The sequence below is a fragment of the Nerophis ophidion genome, linkage group LG09, assembly GCF_033978795.1.
Source record: "Nerophis ophidion isolate RoL-2023_Sa linkage group LG09, RoL_Noph_v1.0, whole genome shotgun sequence".
In the NCBI taxonomy this organism is placed as follows: Eukaryota; Metazoa; Chordata; class Actinopteri; order Syngnathiformes; family Syngnathidae; genus Nerophis; species Nerophis ophidion.
The window spans coordinates 70,248,536-70,267,180 of NC_084619.1; the positions used below are offsets into that span (position 1 = coordinate 70,248,536).

General features: G+C 42.1%; 2 protein-coding genes across 7 annotated transcripts in view; both read right to left on the minus strand.

The window, feature by feature from the left end:
- The window catches only part of klf5a (Kruppel like factor 5a), a 20,353-nt gene extending 11,397 nt beyond the window's left edge, over positions 1–8,956 (minus strand). For both annotated transcript variants that reach the window (XR_009808251.1, XM_061911695.1), the window contains exons 1-3: positions 8,309–8,956; positions 5,348–6,233; positions 1,760–1,819 (exon numbers count right to left, since the gene is read on the minus strand). Coding sequence is in view for 1 of the 2 variants with exons in the window: in XM_061911695.1 (XP_061767679.1) it covers positions 1,760–1,819; positions 5,348–6,233; positions 8,309–8,464 (1,102 nt within the window). In the remaining variant the exon portion in view is untranslated. The remainder of the gene's footprint in view (positions 1–1,759; positions 1,820–5,347; positions 6,234–8,308) is intronic.
- A 956-nt stretch (positions 8,957–9,912) lies between these two features.
- The window catches only part of pibf1 (progesterone immunomodulatory binding factor 1), an 80,990-nt gene continuing 72,257 nt past the window's right edge, over positions 9,913–18,645 (minus strand). For 2 of the 5 annotated variants that reach the window (XM_061911692.1, XM_061911694.1), the window contains exon 19: positions 16,002–16,530. In XM_061911692.1, the coding sequence (XP_061767676.1) occupies positions 16,477–16,530 (54 nt within the window). In that variant the 3' untranslated portion in view covers positions 16,002–16,476. Of the gene's footprint in view, positions 10,264–11,999; positions 12,108–16,001; positions 16,531–18,645 lie in introns of those variants that run through there. The other 3 variants (XM_061911690.1, XM_061911689.1, XM_061911691.1) reach the window with 3 other exon arrangements.

Consider the following 18,645-nt stretch of genomic DNA (forward strand, 5'->3'; position numbering starts at 1 on the left):
GGTGTGTTTGTGTGGACACAAGTGTGGCCGAGTTGTCGGCATTAAAAGTGTATGAATACTAAAAACAAAACATCAACAAAGGAGGTGAACCAGGTCCAAAAAGGTGTTAGCGCTAGCACATGCTACCCACACATAGGAGGGTGTGGGGGGGAAGGATAGGGTCTTACACACACCACACGTGCACACCCACATAGGAGGGTGTAATGTGGGGGAAAGGAGAGGGTCTTACACACACCACACACACATAGGAGGGTGTAATGTGGGGGAAAGGAGAGGGTCTTACATACACCACACCCACATAGGAGGGTGTAATGTGGGGGAAAGGAGAGGGTCTTACACACACCACACCTGCACACCCACATAGGAGGGTGTAATGTGGGGGAAAGGAGAGGGTCTTACACACACCACACACACATAGGAGGGTGTAATGTGGGGGGAAAGGAGAGGGTCTTACACACACCACACTTGCACACCCACATAGGAGGGTGTGTGGGGGAAAGGAGAGGGTCTTACACACACCACACCCACATGGGAGGGTGTAATGTGGGGGAAAGGAGAGGGTCTTACACACACCACACCCACATGGGAGGGTGTAATGTGGGGGAAAGGAGAGGGTCTTACACACACCTACACCCACATGGGAGGGTGTAATGTGGGGGGAAAGGAGGGGGTCTTACACACACACCACACCCACATAGGAGGGTGTAATGTGGGGGAAAGGAGAGGGTCTTACACACACCACACCCACATAGGAGGGTGTAATGTGGGGGGAAAGGAGAGGGTCTTACACACACCACACCCACATAGGAGGGTGTAATGTGGGGGGAAAGGAGAGGGTCTTACACACACCACACCCACATAGGAGGGTGTAATGTGGGGGAAAGGAGAGGGTCTTACACACACCACACCCACATGGGAGGGTGTAATGTGGGGGGAAAGGAGAGGGTCTTACACACACCACACCCACATAGGAGGGTGTAATGTGGGGGAAAGGAGAGGGTCTTACACACACCACACCCACATAGGAGGGTGTAATGTGGGGGGGGAAAGGAGAGGGTCTTACACACACCACACCCACATGGGAGGGTGTAATGTGGGGGAAAGGAGAGGGTCTTACACACACCACACCCACATGGGAGGGTGTAATGTGGGGGAAAGGAGAGGGTCTTACACACACCTACACCCACATGGGAGGGTGTAATGTGGGGGGAAAGGAGAGGGTCTTACACACACCACACCCACATAGGAGGGTGTAATGGGGTGTAAAGGAGAGGGTCTTACACACACCACATGTGCACACCCACACCCACATAGGAGGGTGTAATGTGGGGGAAAGGAGAGGGTCTTACACACACCACATGTGCACACCCACACCCACATAGGAGGGTGTAATGTGGGGGAAAGGAGAGGGTCTTACACACACCACATGTGCACACCCACACCCACATAGGAGGGTGTAATGGGGTGTAAAGGAGTGGGTCTTACACACACCACAAGTGCACACCCACACCCACATAGGAGGGTGTAATGTGGGGGGAAAGGAGAGGGTCTTACACACACCACATGTGCACACCCACACCCACATAGGAGGGTGTAATGTGGGGGAAAGGAGAGGGTCTTACACACACCACATGTGCACACCCACACCCACATAGGAGGGTGTAATGTGGGGGGAAAGGAGAGGGTCTTACACACACCACTTATGCACACCCACACCCACATAGGAGGGTGTAATGTGGGGGAAAGGAGAGGGTCTTACCCGTGTGGGTCCTGAGGTGGGCTTTCAGGTGAGAGGACTTGGTGTAGACCTTCTTGCAGCCTGGTGGGAGGAACACACAATACACAAGTTGCATGAGGGGAGCAATGTTGCTTTTTTCTACCAACTCTCTAGTTTCTACACTCTGGCTGGGAAAAGTTCTTCAAGTGGTGGTGCCTCACTTAGGGCCCACCTGGTGACAAAAAGACCCCCGAATGAAAGTAAAGTAAGGCAACAACAAGGATTAAAGCGAGTATTACTATCTTTATTGATCTTTTTTTTAATATTAAAGCAAGTGCTATTATCTTTATTTATCTTTATTTGAGGATTAAAGTGAGTGTTACTATTTTTATTTATCTATTTTTGATTATTAAAGTGAGTGTTACTATCTTTATCTTTTTTTGACTATTGAAGCAATAGAGCGAGCGTTACTATTTTTATTTATCTTTGTTAGAGGATTAAAGTGAGTGTTACTATCTTTATTTATCTTTTTTGATTATTAAAGTGAGTGTTACTATCTTTATTTGATGAATAAAGTGAGTGTTACTATCTTTATTTATCTTTTTTTTTAATATTAAAGTGAGTGTTACTATCTTTATTTGAGGATTAAAGTGAGTGTTACTATCTTTATTTATCTTTTTTTTTATTGTTAAAGCGAGTGTTACTATCTTTATTTATCTTTTTTTTTATTGTTAAAGCGAGTGCTACTATCTTTATTTATCTTTTTTTAAAGATTAGTGTGAATGTTACTATCTTTATTTATCTTTTTTGGAGGATTAGAGTGAGTGTTACTCTCTTTATTTATCTATTTTTGATTATTAAAGTGAGTGTTACTATCTTGATCTTTTTTTGACTATTGAAGCAATAGAGCGAGTGTTACTATTTTTATTTATCTTTTTTTATTATTAAAGCGAGTGTTACTATCTTTATTTATCTTTTCTTGATTATTAAAGCAATTTTGCGATCATTACTATTTTTATTTATCTTTGTTAAAGGATTAAAGTGAGTGTTACTATCTTTATTTATCTTTTTGGATTATTAAAGTGAGTGTTACTATCTTTATTTGATGAATAAAGCGAGTGATACTATCTTTATTTATCTTTATTTGATTATTAAAGCAACTGTTACTATCTTTATTTATCTTTTTTTTGAATATTAAAGTGAGTGTTACTATCTTTATTTGAGGATTAAAGTGAGTGTTACTATCTTTATTTATCTTTTTTGATTATTAAAGTGAGTGTTACTATCTTTATTCATCTTTATTTGATTATTAAAGCAACTGTTACTATTTTTATTTATCTTTTTTTTTATTATTAAAGCGAGTGTTACTATCTTTATTTGAGGATGAAAGCGAGTGCTACTATCTTCAAAGCAGAAGATGGTAAAAGCAGGTTGTGTATCAGCAGTTCTTCTTAGCAGCGTGCCAGACGTTCACTCAGCAACAATTCCAACAGTCACATCACTTCAATGCCGGCGGACGCTTTTCCGTGCAATTTGTGCTGCACTTATTTGAGTTATGTGGACGGCAGCGCCACATTTCCCCGTGCAGCTGCTGCCTCCCCCCCGCATACTTGCTCCCCACTCAAGACGTGCGCACACACGCCGCCTGCGAGTGGCGGCACATCCACCAGCTCCCCAGACATCATCTTGGCTTTTTTTTTTTTTTTTTTGATTTCCTGAATAAAAGATTGCGATGTGCTCACTCAAAAGTCACTCAGGCGTGCAAAACAAGCAGAGTGCAGCTTAATGAGCACAAACTGGTTAGTGCCATCGTCAACATGCCGCTCGTGTCTCTGCGGCCGCAACAATCTGTGGGAACTCACTCAGTGCCAAAAACCTGTTCGCGTGCTAGCCTTAGCAGTGATAGTGCTAGTGGTTTGCATTTTAAAAAGATAATAACCATGAATTATGTTACTTGGCACAATCTTAGAAGTATGCTGTCAGTTCCCCTGTTAGCATGCTAACATTTTTTTGCTACATTTTTAGCTAACTTTGTTCTTTTAAAGCTAATAATTATAGATTTAATGACTTGGCACCATCTTGGAATTATGCAAGCAGTTCCCCCTGTTAGCATGCTAATGGTTTTTGTTAAAATTTTAGCTCACTTTAATATTTTTAAGCTAATAACCATGATTTGTGTTACTTGGCGCATCTTAGAAATATGCTAGCTGTTCTCCTATTAGCATGCTAATGTTTTTTGCTAGAATTTTAGCTAACTTTGATCTTTTTAGGCTAACAATCATAGATTTTGTTGCATGGCGCTGTCACGCCAAATTTCTTCCCCCTACAAAAACCTTCCCCCCCCCGAAGACATTTGGCGTTAATGCTTGAAGGACCCCAATGAGGGTGGAAGGACCTTAAAGCAACCCACACAGATGCCTGTTTTAAAAGCATTATAATTGGCTTGATTGTCATTGGTGAAAAATAACTGTGAGGAAAAAATATTAGCATTCCAGCATGCTAACCTTTTAATCTATTTTTGCTTCGCTAATTTTGCAGCTGTAACCCTTAAGAGTCATAAAACTTGGTATTGTTCCGCTCTCATTGGGGTCCTTCAGGCATTGGAGGGGCTTCCGGGGGGAAGGTTTTTGCAAGGGGAAGAAATTTGGCGTTACAGCGCCATCTTAGACACATGCTAGCTGTTACAATGTTACCATGCTGATGTTGGCCTGCTGACATTTGCATTTGAGCAAATGTGGTTCTTTTTTTTAATAGCTAATAAACATGGATTTTGTTACTTGGCACCATCTTGGAAGTATGTGAGCTGTTCCCCTGTTAGCATGCCAGCAATAGCATGCTAGTGTTTTTAGCGAGCATTTGAGCAAACCTTGATCTTTTTAAACTAACAAATCATGTATTTTGTTACTCGGCACTATCTTAGAAGTATGCTAGCTGTTCCCCTGTTAGCATGCTAACACATTTTTTGTTAACAATTTAGCTAACTTTGTTCTTTAAAAGCTAGTAATTATAAATATGTTGACTTGGCACCATCTTGAAAGTATGCTAGTTTTCCCCCTGTTAGCAATGGTAATGTTAGCATGCCAACATTTTTTTTGCGAGCATTTAATCGAGTATTGTTCTTTTCAAGCTGAAATCCACAGATGTTGTTACTTGGTGACATCTAGAAGTATGCTAGCTGTTCCCCTGTTAGAATGTTAATGTTAGCACGCTAAAAAAAATGTCTTGCATTTTATATAATGTTGTTTTTAATCTAATAAGAGATTCAAGAAACAACTGTAGTGCAATATACTTATCTGTACAGTAATCTATTTATTTATATATATTTATTTTATATATATATATTTACATATTATTTATATATACTTATTTAATTATATATGCACCTTATTGCTTTTTTTATCCTGCACTACCATGAGCTTATGTAACAAAATTTCGTTGTTATCTGTGCTGAAAAGTTCAAATTTGAATGACAATAAAAAGGAAGTCTAAGTCTAAGTCTAGTGACACACAATTAGGATCCTAACTTGGACTGGCATCAAATTAAGACTTTGGGTGAGTAGTGTCGCCCAGTCCAGCAAAGACATGACGTCCCTGGTGGAGGTAATGAGAATCAAGTGGTTTGGTTCCCACCTGGGTAATCACAGTGGTGGATCCGCCGCTTCTCCAAGTCTGGGTTGTTCCTGCGGTTGTAGCGCACCGGGGTCAAGACCTGCGTGGCGGCGGGGACGTGGGGGTTCGGGGCGGCAGCTTGTCCAGACGGGTGGGCGGCGGCGGCGGTGGCCAGTCCCGGGGTGCTGCCCGCCATCTTGGAGGCGATGGTGGCCGCATAGGAAGGAGGCGGCGACATGGTGTGGAGGAGCTCCTTCTGCCGGTCGGGGCTGCCCGGTTCGGAGCTGGGCGGCGAGGGCGGAAGGTAGGGCGCCTGCTGCTGCTGGAAGAAGTGGGCGTGGGGGCGCGAGTAAGAGGGTCCGCCGCAGAAGGAAGACTTGGCGCTTTGGTCTTGCAGGGATGTGCGGAAGGTGTGCTGCATGTGGGCCTCCATGTGGTCGCCGTGGTGATGCTCCAAGCCGGAGATCAGGAGCTGGAAGAGCGAGGCGCCGCCGTCGTGCTGCTCGTACCCGCCCGGCGACATTTCCTGTTTGATGAAGACCTCCGGCACCAGAGTGTCGCCTCCCTGCTGGTGGAAAGCGCTGGTGAAGTCTGGCAACCCCGCCATGTTTACTGCGGAGGTCTCCATGGCGACGCCGCAGCTACTTGTGGGCGGGAGGCTCTGAGAGAAGCACGGCGGCGCCGCCGCTTCCATCTTGACTTGGACTTGCAGGTTCTCGTGGGGCGGAGCCAAGCCCGCCCTCAGGTAAGTCATGTCGGGCAGGTAAAGGTTCATGTTGAGGGTGTACGGCGCCCCGGCCTGCTCCTCGCCGAAGAAGTGATCCATCCCCGCGGCGCCGTCTCTTTGGGACTTCTGGCCGTCTGGAAGCGGCTGCGGGGAGAGATAGCGGTCCATCTCGCACTTGGCCTGTCGGGGGAAGACAAATAAAGCCGTCATTTGATTGGCGCGTCAGCACTCAGACATTTATCAAGTAGTCATCAAGAGGCGGCTGCGACATTCCCGCTCTGCCTGCAAGGCTGAACTCACAAACCTGCGTGCATGCCACCTTCCAGGAGAAGAGAAACACCCCATTAATATTAATGCCACCTTCCAGGAGAAGAGAACCACCACGCATGCCACCGTCCAGGAGGGGAGAACCACCCCATGCATGCCAGCTTCCAGTGGAAAAGAACCACCCCATGCATGCCACCTTCCAGGAGAAGAGAACCACCCCATTAATATTAATGCCACCTTCCAGGAGGGGAAAACCACCCCATTAATGCCACCTTCCAGGAGAAGAGAACCACCCCATGCATGCCACCTTCCAGGAGAAGAGAACCACTCCATTAATATTAATGCCACCTTCCAGGAGGGGAAAACCACCCCATTAATGCCACCTTCCAGGAGGGAGAACCACCCCATGCATGCCAGCTTCCAGGAGGGAGAACCACCCCATGCATGCCATCTTCCAGTAGAAAAGAACCACCCCATTAATATTAATGCCACCTTCCAGGAGGAGAGAACCACCCTATTAATGCCACCTTCCAGGAGGGAGAACCACCCCTTGCATGCCAGCTTCCAGGAGGGAGAACCACCCCATTAATGCCATCTTCCAGGAGGGAGAACCACCCCATGCATGCCAGCTTCCAGGAGGGGAGAACCACCCCATGCATGCCAGCTTCCAGTAGAAAAGAACCACCCCATTAATATTAATGCCACCTTCGAGGAGAAGAGAACCACCCCATTAATGCCACCTTCCAGGAGGGAGAACCACCCCTTGCATGCCAGCTTCCAGGGGGGAGAACCACCCCTTGTATGCCACCTTCCAGGAGGGGGAACCACCCCTTGCATGCCACCTTCCAGGAGGGGAGAACCACCCCATGCATGCCACTTTCCAGGAGGGAGAACCACCCCATGCATGCCAGCTTCCAGGAGGGAGAACCACCCCATGCATGCCAGCTTCCAGGAGGGAGAACCACCCCATGCATGCCAGCTTCCAGGAGGGAGAACCACCCCATGCATGCCATCTTCCAGTAGAAAGGAACCACCCCATTAATATTAATGCCACCTTCCAGGAGAAGAGAACCACCCCATTAATGCCACCTTCCAGGAGGGAGAACCACCCCTTGCATGCCAGCTTCCAGGAGGGGAAAACCACCCCATGCATGCCACCTTCCAGGAGGGAGAACCACCCATGCATGCCAACTTCCAGGAGGGAGAACCACCCCATGCATGCCACCTTCTAGGAGGAAGAACCACCCCATGCATGCCACCTTCCAGGAGGGAGAACCACCCCATGCATGCCACCTTCTAGGAGGAAGAACCACCCCTTGCATGCCACCTTCCAGGAGGGGTGGTTCCATGCATGCCACCTTCCAGGAGAAGAGAACCACCCCATTAATGCCACCTTCCAGGAGGGAGAACCACCCCTTGCATGCCACCTTCCAGGAGCGGTGGTTCCATGCATGCCACCTTCCAGGAGGGAGAACCACCCCATCCATGCCACCTTCCAGGAGAAAATAACCGCCCCATGCATGCCAGCTTCCAGGAGGGAGAACCACCCCATGCATGCCAGGTTCAGAATCAGAAATACTTTATTAATCCCTGAGGGGAAATTAAAATTTTCAGCACAATCCCATTCGAGTTGAGACAAACATTACAGGGAGACAGGGGCCAACTTCCGGCACCCCTTACAACCAGGAGGGAGAACCACTCCATGCATGCCAGCTTCCAGGAGGGAGAACCTGCACTCATGCATGCCAGGTTCCAGGAGGGGGAACCTGCAACCACTTAAGCCTGTGCTGCTGTCCTGGGACCTTTGCAAGCAGGCTGACTCGCCGACAACTGCTCGCCAACTGGCCGCCAACACGCAGCAAATGTCGCACGAACAGGCGAGCCGCGGTGGGGGGGATATTAAAAAAAAAAAAAAAAAAAGAAGCAGCAGCCGCCACGCCCATTGTAGGACAAAACAGTATGGAAATAAGCATAAATGCAGTGCTTACCTGCGTGTAGTCGCCTCGTTCCGAGTCGCTCATCTTGCACACCAAGCCCAGCAGCGCCGAGTCCTCCAAGGGGAAGCCCGCGGCCAAGGACGCCTTGTGCAGCGGGAAGAAAGGCTCCTCATGTCCGACGTCGCTCATCGCTAGTGTCGCAGACATGGGGTTTCCCTCCGGAGAAAGAAGAAAAAAGGGGGAAGGATTGTTGTTGTTTTTTGAAAGACTTCGCCCAAGAAAAGAAAAATGCTCGACGAGGATGCTGCTACAGCCGAGCCCGGGCAGGGAGGGAGAGTTAGTCCGTAGGTCGGTGCTTACATCCCCGCTCTGCACTTGTCTCGCCTCCTCCAGCGGACCACCATCACTTTTCTACGGGGCGGGCGTGCAGGGCGGAGCTAGCGGACCTGGCAACCCGCTGGCCACCGCCCTGAACTCCCATCTCCACGCAGTCAAGGTTAAAGCACATTCTGCGTCTTGCTCTTATGGAGAAACACGCCGAATGAGGCCACAAATGCCCTGAAAAACGAAAATTTTTTGCAAAATTCAAAATCCTAAGGAGGTAAACAGAAAAAGAAAATAAAACCCGGGGCCACGGTAGTCGCTCAAGAGCAGGGGTGTCCAAAGTACGGCCCGGGGGCAATTTTTAAAGGCCCCACGGCACATTTTAAAAATACGATTAAAAACATTTTTAAACATAAAAATTAGGAGCAAACGGGTGGAATGTAACAAGAAAACGTTGCAATGTTTAATCTAATAACACAAAGCTGCCATGCAGGCGGTTTCTTTCCTTAAAAAATAATAATGAATCAAAATCAATGTCATTATAAATTATTGACCTATTCCAGGCTCCAATCACGTCACGTTAAATTTTCCACTTTGAGATATTTTTTGGGGAAAATGTTGCATATTTTGTGTTTGCCATTTAAAAAACTGAGCTGTTTTTTTAAAGGGCCTAAAATGAACAAACAAAAAACATAAACAACAATAAAACTGATAATTGACGGATAGATCTGAAGTTGATTTTTGTGTTAAAAGTAAACAGTAAAAAAATTTACAATTTATTTTTTAACACTTTAATGAGTAGGACTCTTTTGGATCCCCGATAATTTTAGTGGGATTTGTTTTTAAGTGTCATTGCTCAAAAAATAATAATGAATTAAAATCAATGGTGTTATTAGTTATTGACCTTTTTAATGCTCCAATTATTACATAATCTCAAATATTCCACTTAAAAAAAATATTGGGTGATAATATTGCATATTTTGTGTTTTTTTCCATGAAAAAACTGGGGTTTCTTTGACAAAAAGAGTATACAACTTAAATCTTTCAAATAATTATATTGACAGATGGACCTAATGTTGATCTAGAGATTTTAAACTTGAATAATAAATAATACTGAATAATGACACATTTTTCATTTTTTTTTTTTGACCAAAACTCTTTGGGGTCCCCAGGATCAAGCTGGAGTGGAGGCCGAAATGTTTATTTTTATACATATATTTTATTGGTTTTTAAAATAAAAAAAATCTCAAAATGGCCCTCGCTTGCTTTGATTTTTCAGTCTACGGCCCTAAGTGGAAAAAGTTTGGACACCCCTGCTCAAGAGGATGTGGTTGGTTGTCCCTTTTTTTTTTTTTTTTACTCTGGTGCACAGATATTTAAAACGGCCCCGTTTACACAAATAACATTAAAGAAAACAAAAATTGTTAAAAGATCACAGAGCTGACACAACCAGCTGCTGCCTCAGCGGCGCCGTTTGTACATGCGGCTACAAACGTAAAACCAGGAAAAACTCAAAAATTAGCAATAAATAGTACACCTTGCGCAACAGAAGACACCCGGGTGAGCAAACTCCGTCGTAGGCTGCCCACTAGCTCAAGGCCAATGTCCGGTCTGGGCGGATCCAGGGAGACGAAAGTGGTAGACAGGAACGGACCCGACCTTGTGGAGCTGGAGAGGTGCTGCTGCAAAGAAGAAGTGGCCAAAGATAGGTGTACCAACCTTGTGGCATCATGTATGTGTGTGTGTGTGTGTGTATATATATATATATATATATATATATATATATATATATATATATATATATATATAAACCCTATTTCCTTGAATTGCCGCCGGGTATATAGTATGCGCAAAATAATTAGCGCATGCTTAGTATTACCGCCGGGTCAAACTCGTCACGTCACGAGTGACACTTCCCCTGTCATCATTTTCAAAATGGAGGAGGCTGATTTCAATACCGGTAACTGCACACCGCTTGGCCTGTCGGTGGATGGATGGATGGATGGATGGATGGATGGATGATTTCAATACCGGTAATTTGTAATCGCATAAAAGGGAAGAAGGTTAAGAGCTATTCAGTAGGATTCAAGGTCCAAACTTACATCACTTAATTTTTTACTGCATGCTTTTGGTAAGTGCGGAGTGAGAAGAGGTTTTATAATAATTAGCGCATGCTTACTTTTACCGCATGCCTTTGGTAAGAGCAGGAGTGAGAAGAGGTTTTAAATTAATTAGCGCCCCGGCGGCAATTCAAGGAAATACGGTATATATATATATATATATATACACACGCAATTACACATATATTGTACATAAATACATACACAAAAATATCTACATATCTATACATATATATGTATAAATATATTTACATGCATACTTACATATATACTGTACATATATGGATGCATACTTACATTTATGTATACATACATAAATATATATTTAGTAGTATGAGAAAGAGACAAATGCACAACAGGTTCATCCCAACACGCCTGTTTCGTGGTTACTCACTCATCATGAGATTTGAGTGAGTAACCACGAAACAGGCGTGTTGGAATGAACCTGTAGTCTGTTTGTCTCTTTCTCATACTACAGTATACCACTCATGTACATATATGTTTGTATATACATATATGTATACATATATACATACACATATATATATACACACATATACATATATATACACATATGTATATATATACACATATACATATATATGTACACACATATATATATATGTACACATATGCATATATATACATATATATGTACACATATATGTACACATATACACACATATATATATATATATATATACACACACACATATACATATATATGTTTGTGTGTGTATATCGTCGCTTTTTCGTCATTATTTGGACAGAAGGGCCCCGGCCCCACGTACACTCACCATGTTTACATGCACCAAGTAACTCATTCTTGCCCTAATGTAGTTAAAACTGGCTTTTTAGAGGACATGTAAACACATTTTACACACGCAGAAAGATTTTGCATGGAAACAACTTTGATAAGTCCTTTTCCGATTATCGTATTGATTTGGTTAAGCCTACCCTGTCTTTAAATACTAGTGACGCCTCTTTTTCCAACTTTAATCAAGGGTGCTTGAATGCACCACAGTTACAGCCTGTGCAATGCAAAAGTGCAACTTGAACATAACATTGTCGAATAAAGCCACACATACATACTGAATTTCTTTTTATCACCTCATCCTGGTTCCCAAATGTTGTGTGAGTGCATGAATGTAAGCTTTCATGACTTTATGACGTCTATGTTAAGGAAGAGTCAAGTGCAATGAGCCATTTTGCAATTTTGCAGGGAATGGTAAGTGGTCTTATGGAACTTTTGGGACGTGGTATTTTATTCCAAGCCCCTCCCATAATAGCAAATGTACCTCCACATTGTTCCTGTCCTCCATGGGCTCATTGTCCAGCACAGCTCCTACGGCACAGGTGTCACACTCAAGGCCAAGAAACCATGATTTAATTTGGCCCTGGAAAGCCTGGAAATAATATGTGTCAGTAAAGTTCGTTATCATTTCTCACTAAATGTAATTATTATTTTTATTAAGACAGAAAAAAAAAGACATGTTCTCGTTGCAATGACATCTTTTCTTAAACTTAAATACTATCTACTAATGCAACAGATATATTACCATACATTTTATACATAAATATATAAAATAAATACTTTTTTATCAGCTTGATTATATTTTCAAAGTAAGCTATTCATCAACTTGTACATGTAAATGAGAATAGATTTTACAGTAAAACTGAAATGAACTGTGGTTTTTACAGCATTTTAGTGTGAATGGAAAAAACAGTACAACTTGTTTTTGATGATAAAATTCTGGCAACTGAGCTGCCAGTTTTTTTTTTTTACTGTTTTTCTGTTTTGCCATTTACAGTAATACACTGGAACATTTACAGTTGTTTTTATGGTTTAAAAACACTGTCAGCTCAAATGCCAGAATTTTACCGTAGAAAGGCAGTTTTCTTTGCACTTTTTTTTTTTTAATTTTGCTAAGGTTCACAATTATGAGAGATAAGAGCAACAGTCTTTTGTTTTTCTTTTCACGATTCTGAAGATAATAAAGTCTTAAAAGATGCGTTCAATCAACTTCAAAACCCTTCATTAATGTTTTATATACACACTGCAAGTATATATATATATATATATATATATATATATATATATATATATATATAAATATAATATATAATGAAGTAACAGACACCTTCATAACAATATGTAATATGTACAATATACATACTGCAATTATATATATATATATATACTGTATATATATAATGTAGTAAAAGACACCTTCATAACAATATGTGATATGTACAATATACACACTGCAAGTATGTATATATATATATATATATATATAAAGAAGTAACAGACACCTTCATAACAATATGTAATATGTACAATATACATACTGCAATTATATATATATATATATATATATATATATATATATATATATATATATATATAATGTAGTAACAGACACCTTCATAACAATATGTAATATGTACAATATACACACTGCAAGTATATATATATATATATGTATATATATATATATATATATATAATGTAGTAACAGACACCTTCATAACAATATGTAATATGTAAAATATACACACTGCAAATATATATATATATATATATATATATATATATATATATATATATATAGTAACAGACACCTTCATAACAAAGCCGTGGGCCAAGGTTGAATGACACCCATGCTTTAAGGTGTGGGATATGTACTACCTCTAAGGTGTGGGACATGTACTACCTCTAAGGTGTGGGACATGTATTATCGCACAGCCAGACTGGCTGGACTATGGACAATTAGTCACGTTTTGCTTGATGGCAAATTGTACACGTATGTGCTTGTCAGTCCCCTTAAAGGCCTACTGAAAGCCACTACTAGCGACCACGCAGTCTGATAGTTTATACATCAATGATGAAATATTAACATTGCATGGCCAGTTTAGTTTACTAAATTGCAATTTCAAATTTCGTGCGAAGTATCCTGTTGAGAACGTCGGCATGACACGTGCGCGTCACGTCTCGGGTTGTAGTGGACATTTTTTTCCAGCCCGATCCAAGCTATAAGTAGTCTGCTTTGATCGCATAATTACACAGTATTCTGGACATCTGTGTTGCTGAATCTGTTGCAATTTGTTCATTTAATAATGGAGACATCAAAGAAGAATGCTGTTGGTGGAAAGCGGTGGATTGCAGCTGCCTTTAGCACCGAAACACAGCCTGTGTTTCTTTGTTTGTTGTGAAGCTTTAACACAGAGCGGTCATGCGAACATGTTTTTTTACGTTAACCAGCAAGTTTTTGGATGGGAAAATTGTGATATTAAGTCGGCTCTTACCGGAGACTTTAGTGGATTATGGGACTTTCTCCTGCAGCTCAAAAAGGCAGCTGTGATCTTGGGTCCTCCATCGGCTTCTCTCAGAGACACTGGCGTTCACCGCAGCCCTCAGACTTTCAGGTATGACTTTGGAATCTCACTAAAACACTATTAAAACAATAAGCAGATAAGGGATCTTCCAGAATAATCCTAGTAAATGTGTCTAATTACATCTGAAACGGTCCCATCCTCGCTCAAATTAATGGGGATATTGTCGCTTTCTCGTTCCGAATCGCTCTTGCTGCTGGTGGCCATGATTATAAACGATGTTCAGATGTGAGGGGCTCCACAGCCCGTGACGTCACGCGCACATCGTCTGCTACTTCCGGTACAGGCAAGGCTTTTTTATTAGCCACCAAAAGTTGCGAACTTTATCGTGGATGTTCTCTACTAAATCCTTTCAGCAAAAATATGTCAATATGGGGAAATGATCAAGTATGACATAGAATGGACCTGCTATCCCTGTTTAAATAAGAACATCTCATTTCAGTAGGCCTTCAAGGCAGGGGTGTCCAAACTTTTTCCACTGAGGGGCCGCACATGAAAAAATTCAAACAAGCGGGGGCCATTTTGATATTTTTCATTTTCAAACCATTACACAATATATGGAATTTGTTTTTGTTTTTTTACTTTTAGGGCTACCGAGGACCATAAAGGGTCTCAGTCATTACTGCTAATAAAACTTCAGGTTGATATGAAGTAAACAAAAAAAATAAATACAAGTTTTATGCCTTATTTGTCCAAGACAACTTGTTTTTTTTTTTATAGTAGAACTGAAATGTGCTGTTTTTAGTAACTAGAGCCACAAAAGATGATTTTAATTCATTATTAAATTTCAGTAATCACAGTGTAAAGACAAATAAAATCCCATTAAATATAATTGGGATCCAAAAGGTGGCCCACTCAAAGTGTTACATTTGTATTATTTTTTTACTTTCAACATTTAAGTCACAAGATCAACTTCAGATATATCTGTTGATTTTACGTTTGACTTATTATTTTTGTTTGTTTTTAAGAAAACTTAGATTTTTTTATATGGGCAACCACACAATATATGCAATATTTTTTCCACATAAAACATTTTAAAGTGACATTTTTGATGTAATTGGAGCTTCGAAAATAACTCATTATAGCATTGATTTTTTTTGTCTTTTTTTTTTGAGCAATGGCAAAAACAGAAAAATGAAGACAAAAGAAAAAAACAGCCTGCAAGGCAGCTTTGGGTCAGCATAGCAACTTTTTCTCCATAGATTTCACATCATTCCACTATAGCTCGGTTGGTAGAGTGGCCGTGCCAGCAACTTGAGGGTTGCAGGTTCGATTCCCGCTTCCGCCATCCTAGTCACTGCCGTAGTGTCCTTGGGCAAGACACTTTACCCACCTGCTCCCAGTGCCACCCACACTGGTTTAAATGTAACTTAGATATTGGGTTTCACTATGTAAAGCGCTTTGAGTCACTAGAGAAAAGCGCTATATAAATATAATTCACTCCACTTCACTTCACTCCACTGTTTAAAAATGTTTTAATTTTTTTTTGCAATATAATTTCCAGAATATGTGGCGGGTCGGTAAGCAATTACTTGCGGGCTGCAAATGGCCCCCGGGCCACACTTTGGACACCCCTGCCTTAAGGTCTGTACCGAATTAGGTGCTGATCCAGAAAACAGCCTACGATTACAATGGGGTGTTTCTGTGGAGCGCTTTGTGTGAGAAATTTCAAGTCAATGCAACACTTGAGGGTTTATTACCAGTGCAGTTGTACACTTGTCCTGGAAAATTAGCAACAGGCAACGCGGTCGGGGTGAATGTGATTTGTACCCTGGTGTGTGCGGCGCTGCAGGAGTGGAAACACATCGCAGTGTGAAAGAAAGAGGCTTGAATTATCATCCAACTATCTAACACACAGGTCGAAAGTCATGTTTTCACATGATGAAACTATACATACAACTGTGCAAATTCTGCAAATTTAATTGGCTTTGTTGAACGTTTTAAACAACAGGCTCAAAACTACAAGCAGGATGTGAATGAAAAAAAAAAATGCCAGTACAACCTGGCCAGGTATAAAAGGAAGTAGCTTGTACCGCACGCCATAATTACCGGGCGGCGGCATCAACATCAACAACAACAACAAGTAGCAGCTGGATTGACTTAGAGCACGAGGAGGTGCTACAAGTGTGCCAAGCGTCCGACGTAAGACCCAGGCAGAGTGGAAAGCATGATGATGTTATGATAGATGGACACAATCACGGCAGAGGGCGCCAGGAAAGAAGAATATTTGGGCACTTGGCGAGGAATGTGTTACCTGTGGAACATCTGACCGCGTGAGAGAACAAGGGCAGGCTCGGGACGCTGGGAGAAAGTCGATATGTCAACAAAACTAACACAAAGATGAGGTCAAAACGCCGGTTAGAATGTTTGCTCCGGTCGTTATTTGGGATTCTGCTTCACTTTTCGGTACCAATCTGGAGTTTCTCTTTTGGTCTGCAAATAAAATAAGAGAAATAGGAATTCAGTAGTCGGATAAAAGTTCAAGCAATGAGTACAAATGAACTGGTGTGTGAAGTACTAATGTTGTTTTTAATGGGAACTATTGTGATTTTAAACAATATTTAAAAGACTTACCGTATTTACTTGAATTGCCGCCGGGTATATAGTATGCGCCTGCCTCGAATTACTGCCGGGTCAAACTCGTTTCGCAAAATAATTAGCAAACGCCTAGAATTTCCACCGGGTCAAACTCGTCACGTCACGAGTGACACTTCACCTGTCATCATTTTCAAAATGGAGGAGGCTGATTTCAATCATTTGAAATCGCATAAAGGGAAGAAGATTAAGAGCTATTTAGTAGGATTTAAGGTCCAAGCTATTGAATATGCTAAAAAGAACTGTAAGCAGCTATGTTTTATTAATATACCGTAGCTGCGTGTGTCAAATATGAGTCATTAAATGACTCCCGCCTCCTGGTGGTAGAGGGCGCTAGTGATCCTTCTTGCGACTACTCGGCTGTAGAAGAAGTGACAACAAGCAGCAAGAGTGAGCAGCGATCGTTCATTTTTTCCTTCTCGCTTGCACTTTTAACATGGAGGATTACATATCTAAAATAAAACAGTTTTCTAAACTGGACTTTCAATCGAAGCAGGAAAATTTTCAAACTGAAGAAAGATAAGGATGACTTCTATAAACAAGGTAACGATGCTTTTGATCAGAAGGAGCTGCGCATGGACTTCATTTATAAGTAAAGGTAAGACCTTAATAATGTTTTTTTTTTAGTAAATGTGCTTTTCATGATGGTATCCTTACATCACACTCAAATTTATAAGCGCAGGCCTAAATTTACCGCATGCCTTTGGTAAGCGCCGGAGTGAGAAGAGGTTTTAAATTAATTAGCGCTCCGGCGGCAATTAAAGGAAATACGGTACTTGTGGTCTATATCAAGGGTCCCCAAACACCGGTCCGGGGACCTCTACCGGGTCGTGACGCAATTGCTGCCGGGCCGCACAGAAACATAATTTAATTTGTAAACTACTGCATTTGAACTTTGGCCTGTCCCACTAAACACAGCAATAAGCTTGTTAATATATGTCAATCACAACTCCTTTGTGATAGTACAAGGGACAACGCACATTAATGGACATCAAATGTTTGTGTGCCAGATTGTAACCAAAGGTGAATTTCCATCAGCAGTTCCCTGCAGGATGCAGTCATATAGCAGGGGTTCTTAACCTTTTTGACCTCGGGACCCAACTTTTCCTATACAGAGGAGCCCGGGGACCACTTTAATATTAACACTCATTTAGTTTTTCTTATTCTTGATTTTGATCCGATTCAATAATTAGGGACCAAATGTCCCTTTGGGACAGAGCACCCTATTGAATTTCTAGCGTTTTATTCTTTCTTTCTTTATTATTATGCCGCAGCTTTGAGCTGTAATTTGACACACACACACACACACACACACACACACACACACACACACACACACACACACACACACACACACACACACACACACACACACACACACACACGGTGTGGCAAAATTATTCTCTGCATTTGACCCATCACCTTTGTTCACCCCCTGGGAGGTGAGAGGAGCAGTTAGCAGCAGCGGTGGCCGCGCCTGGGATCAATTTTGGTGATTTATATATAGCCCTAAATCACACTTGTGATTTAGGGCTATATAAATAAACATTGATTGATTGATGTAACCCCCAATCCCAAGCCTTGATGCTGAGTGCCAAGCAGGGAGGTAATGGCTCCCATTTTCATAGTCTTTGGTATGACTCAGCCGGGGTTTGAACTCACAACCTACTCATCTCAGGGCGGACACTCTAACCACTAGGCCACTGAGTAAGCGTTGTTTCCTTTATTTTTGATAAGCTTACAACAGGGATGCCCATTACGTCGATCGCAACGATCGTGGAGGGTGTGTCAGTCGATCGCAAACCAAGCATTAAAAAAATCAACCTAAAAATTTGTGATCATCAATCTTTACTACGACGTCACTGTCGTCACTTGATTGACATTCACGGCACCGAGGGTCTTCTGAGATGACGCTGGCTGCTGCCAGATCATTAATAAGAAAACATGACCGAG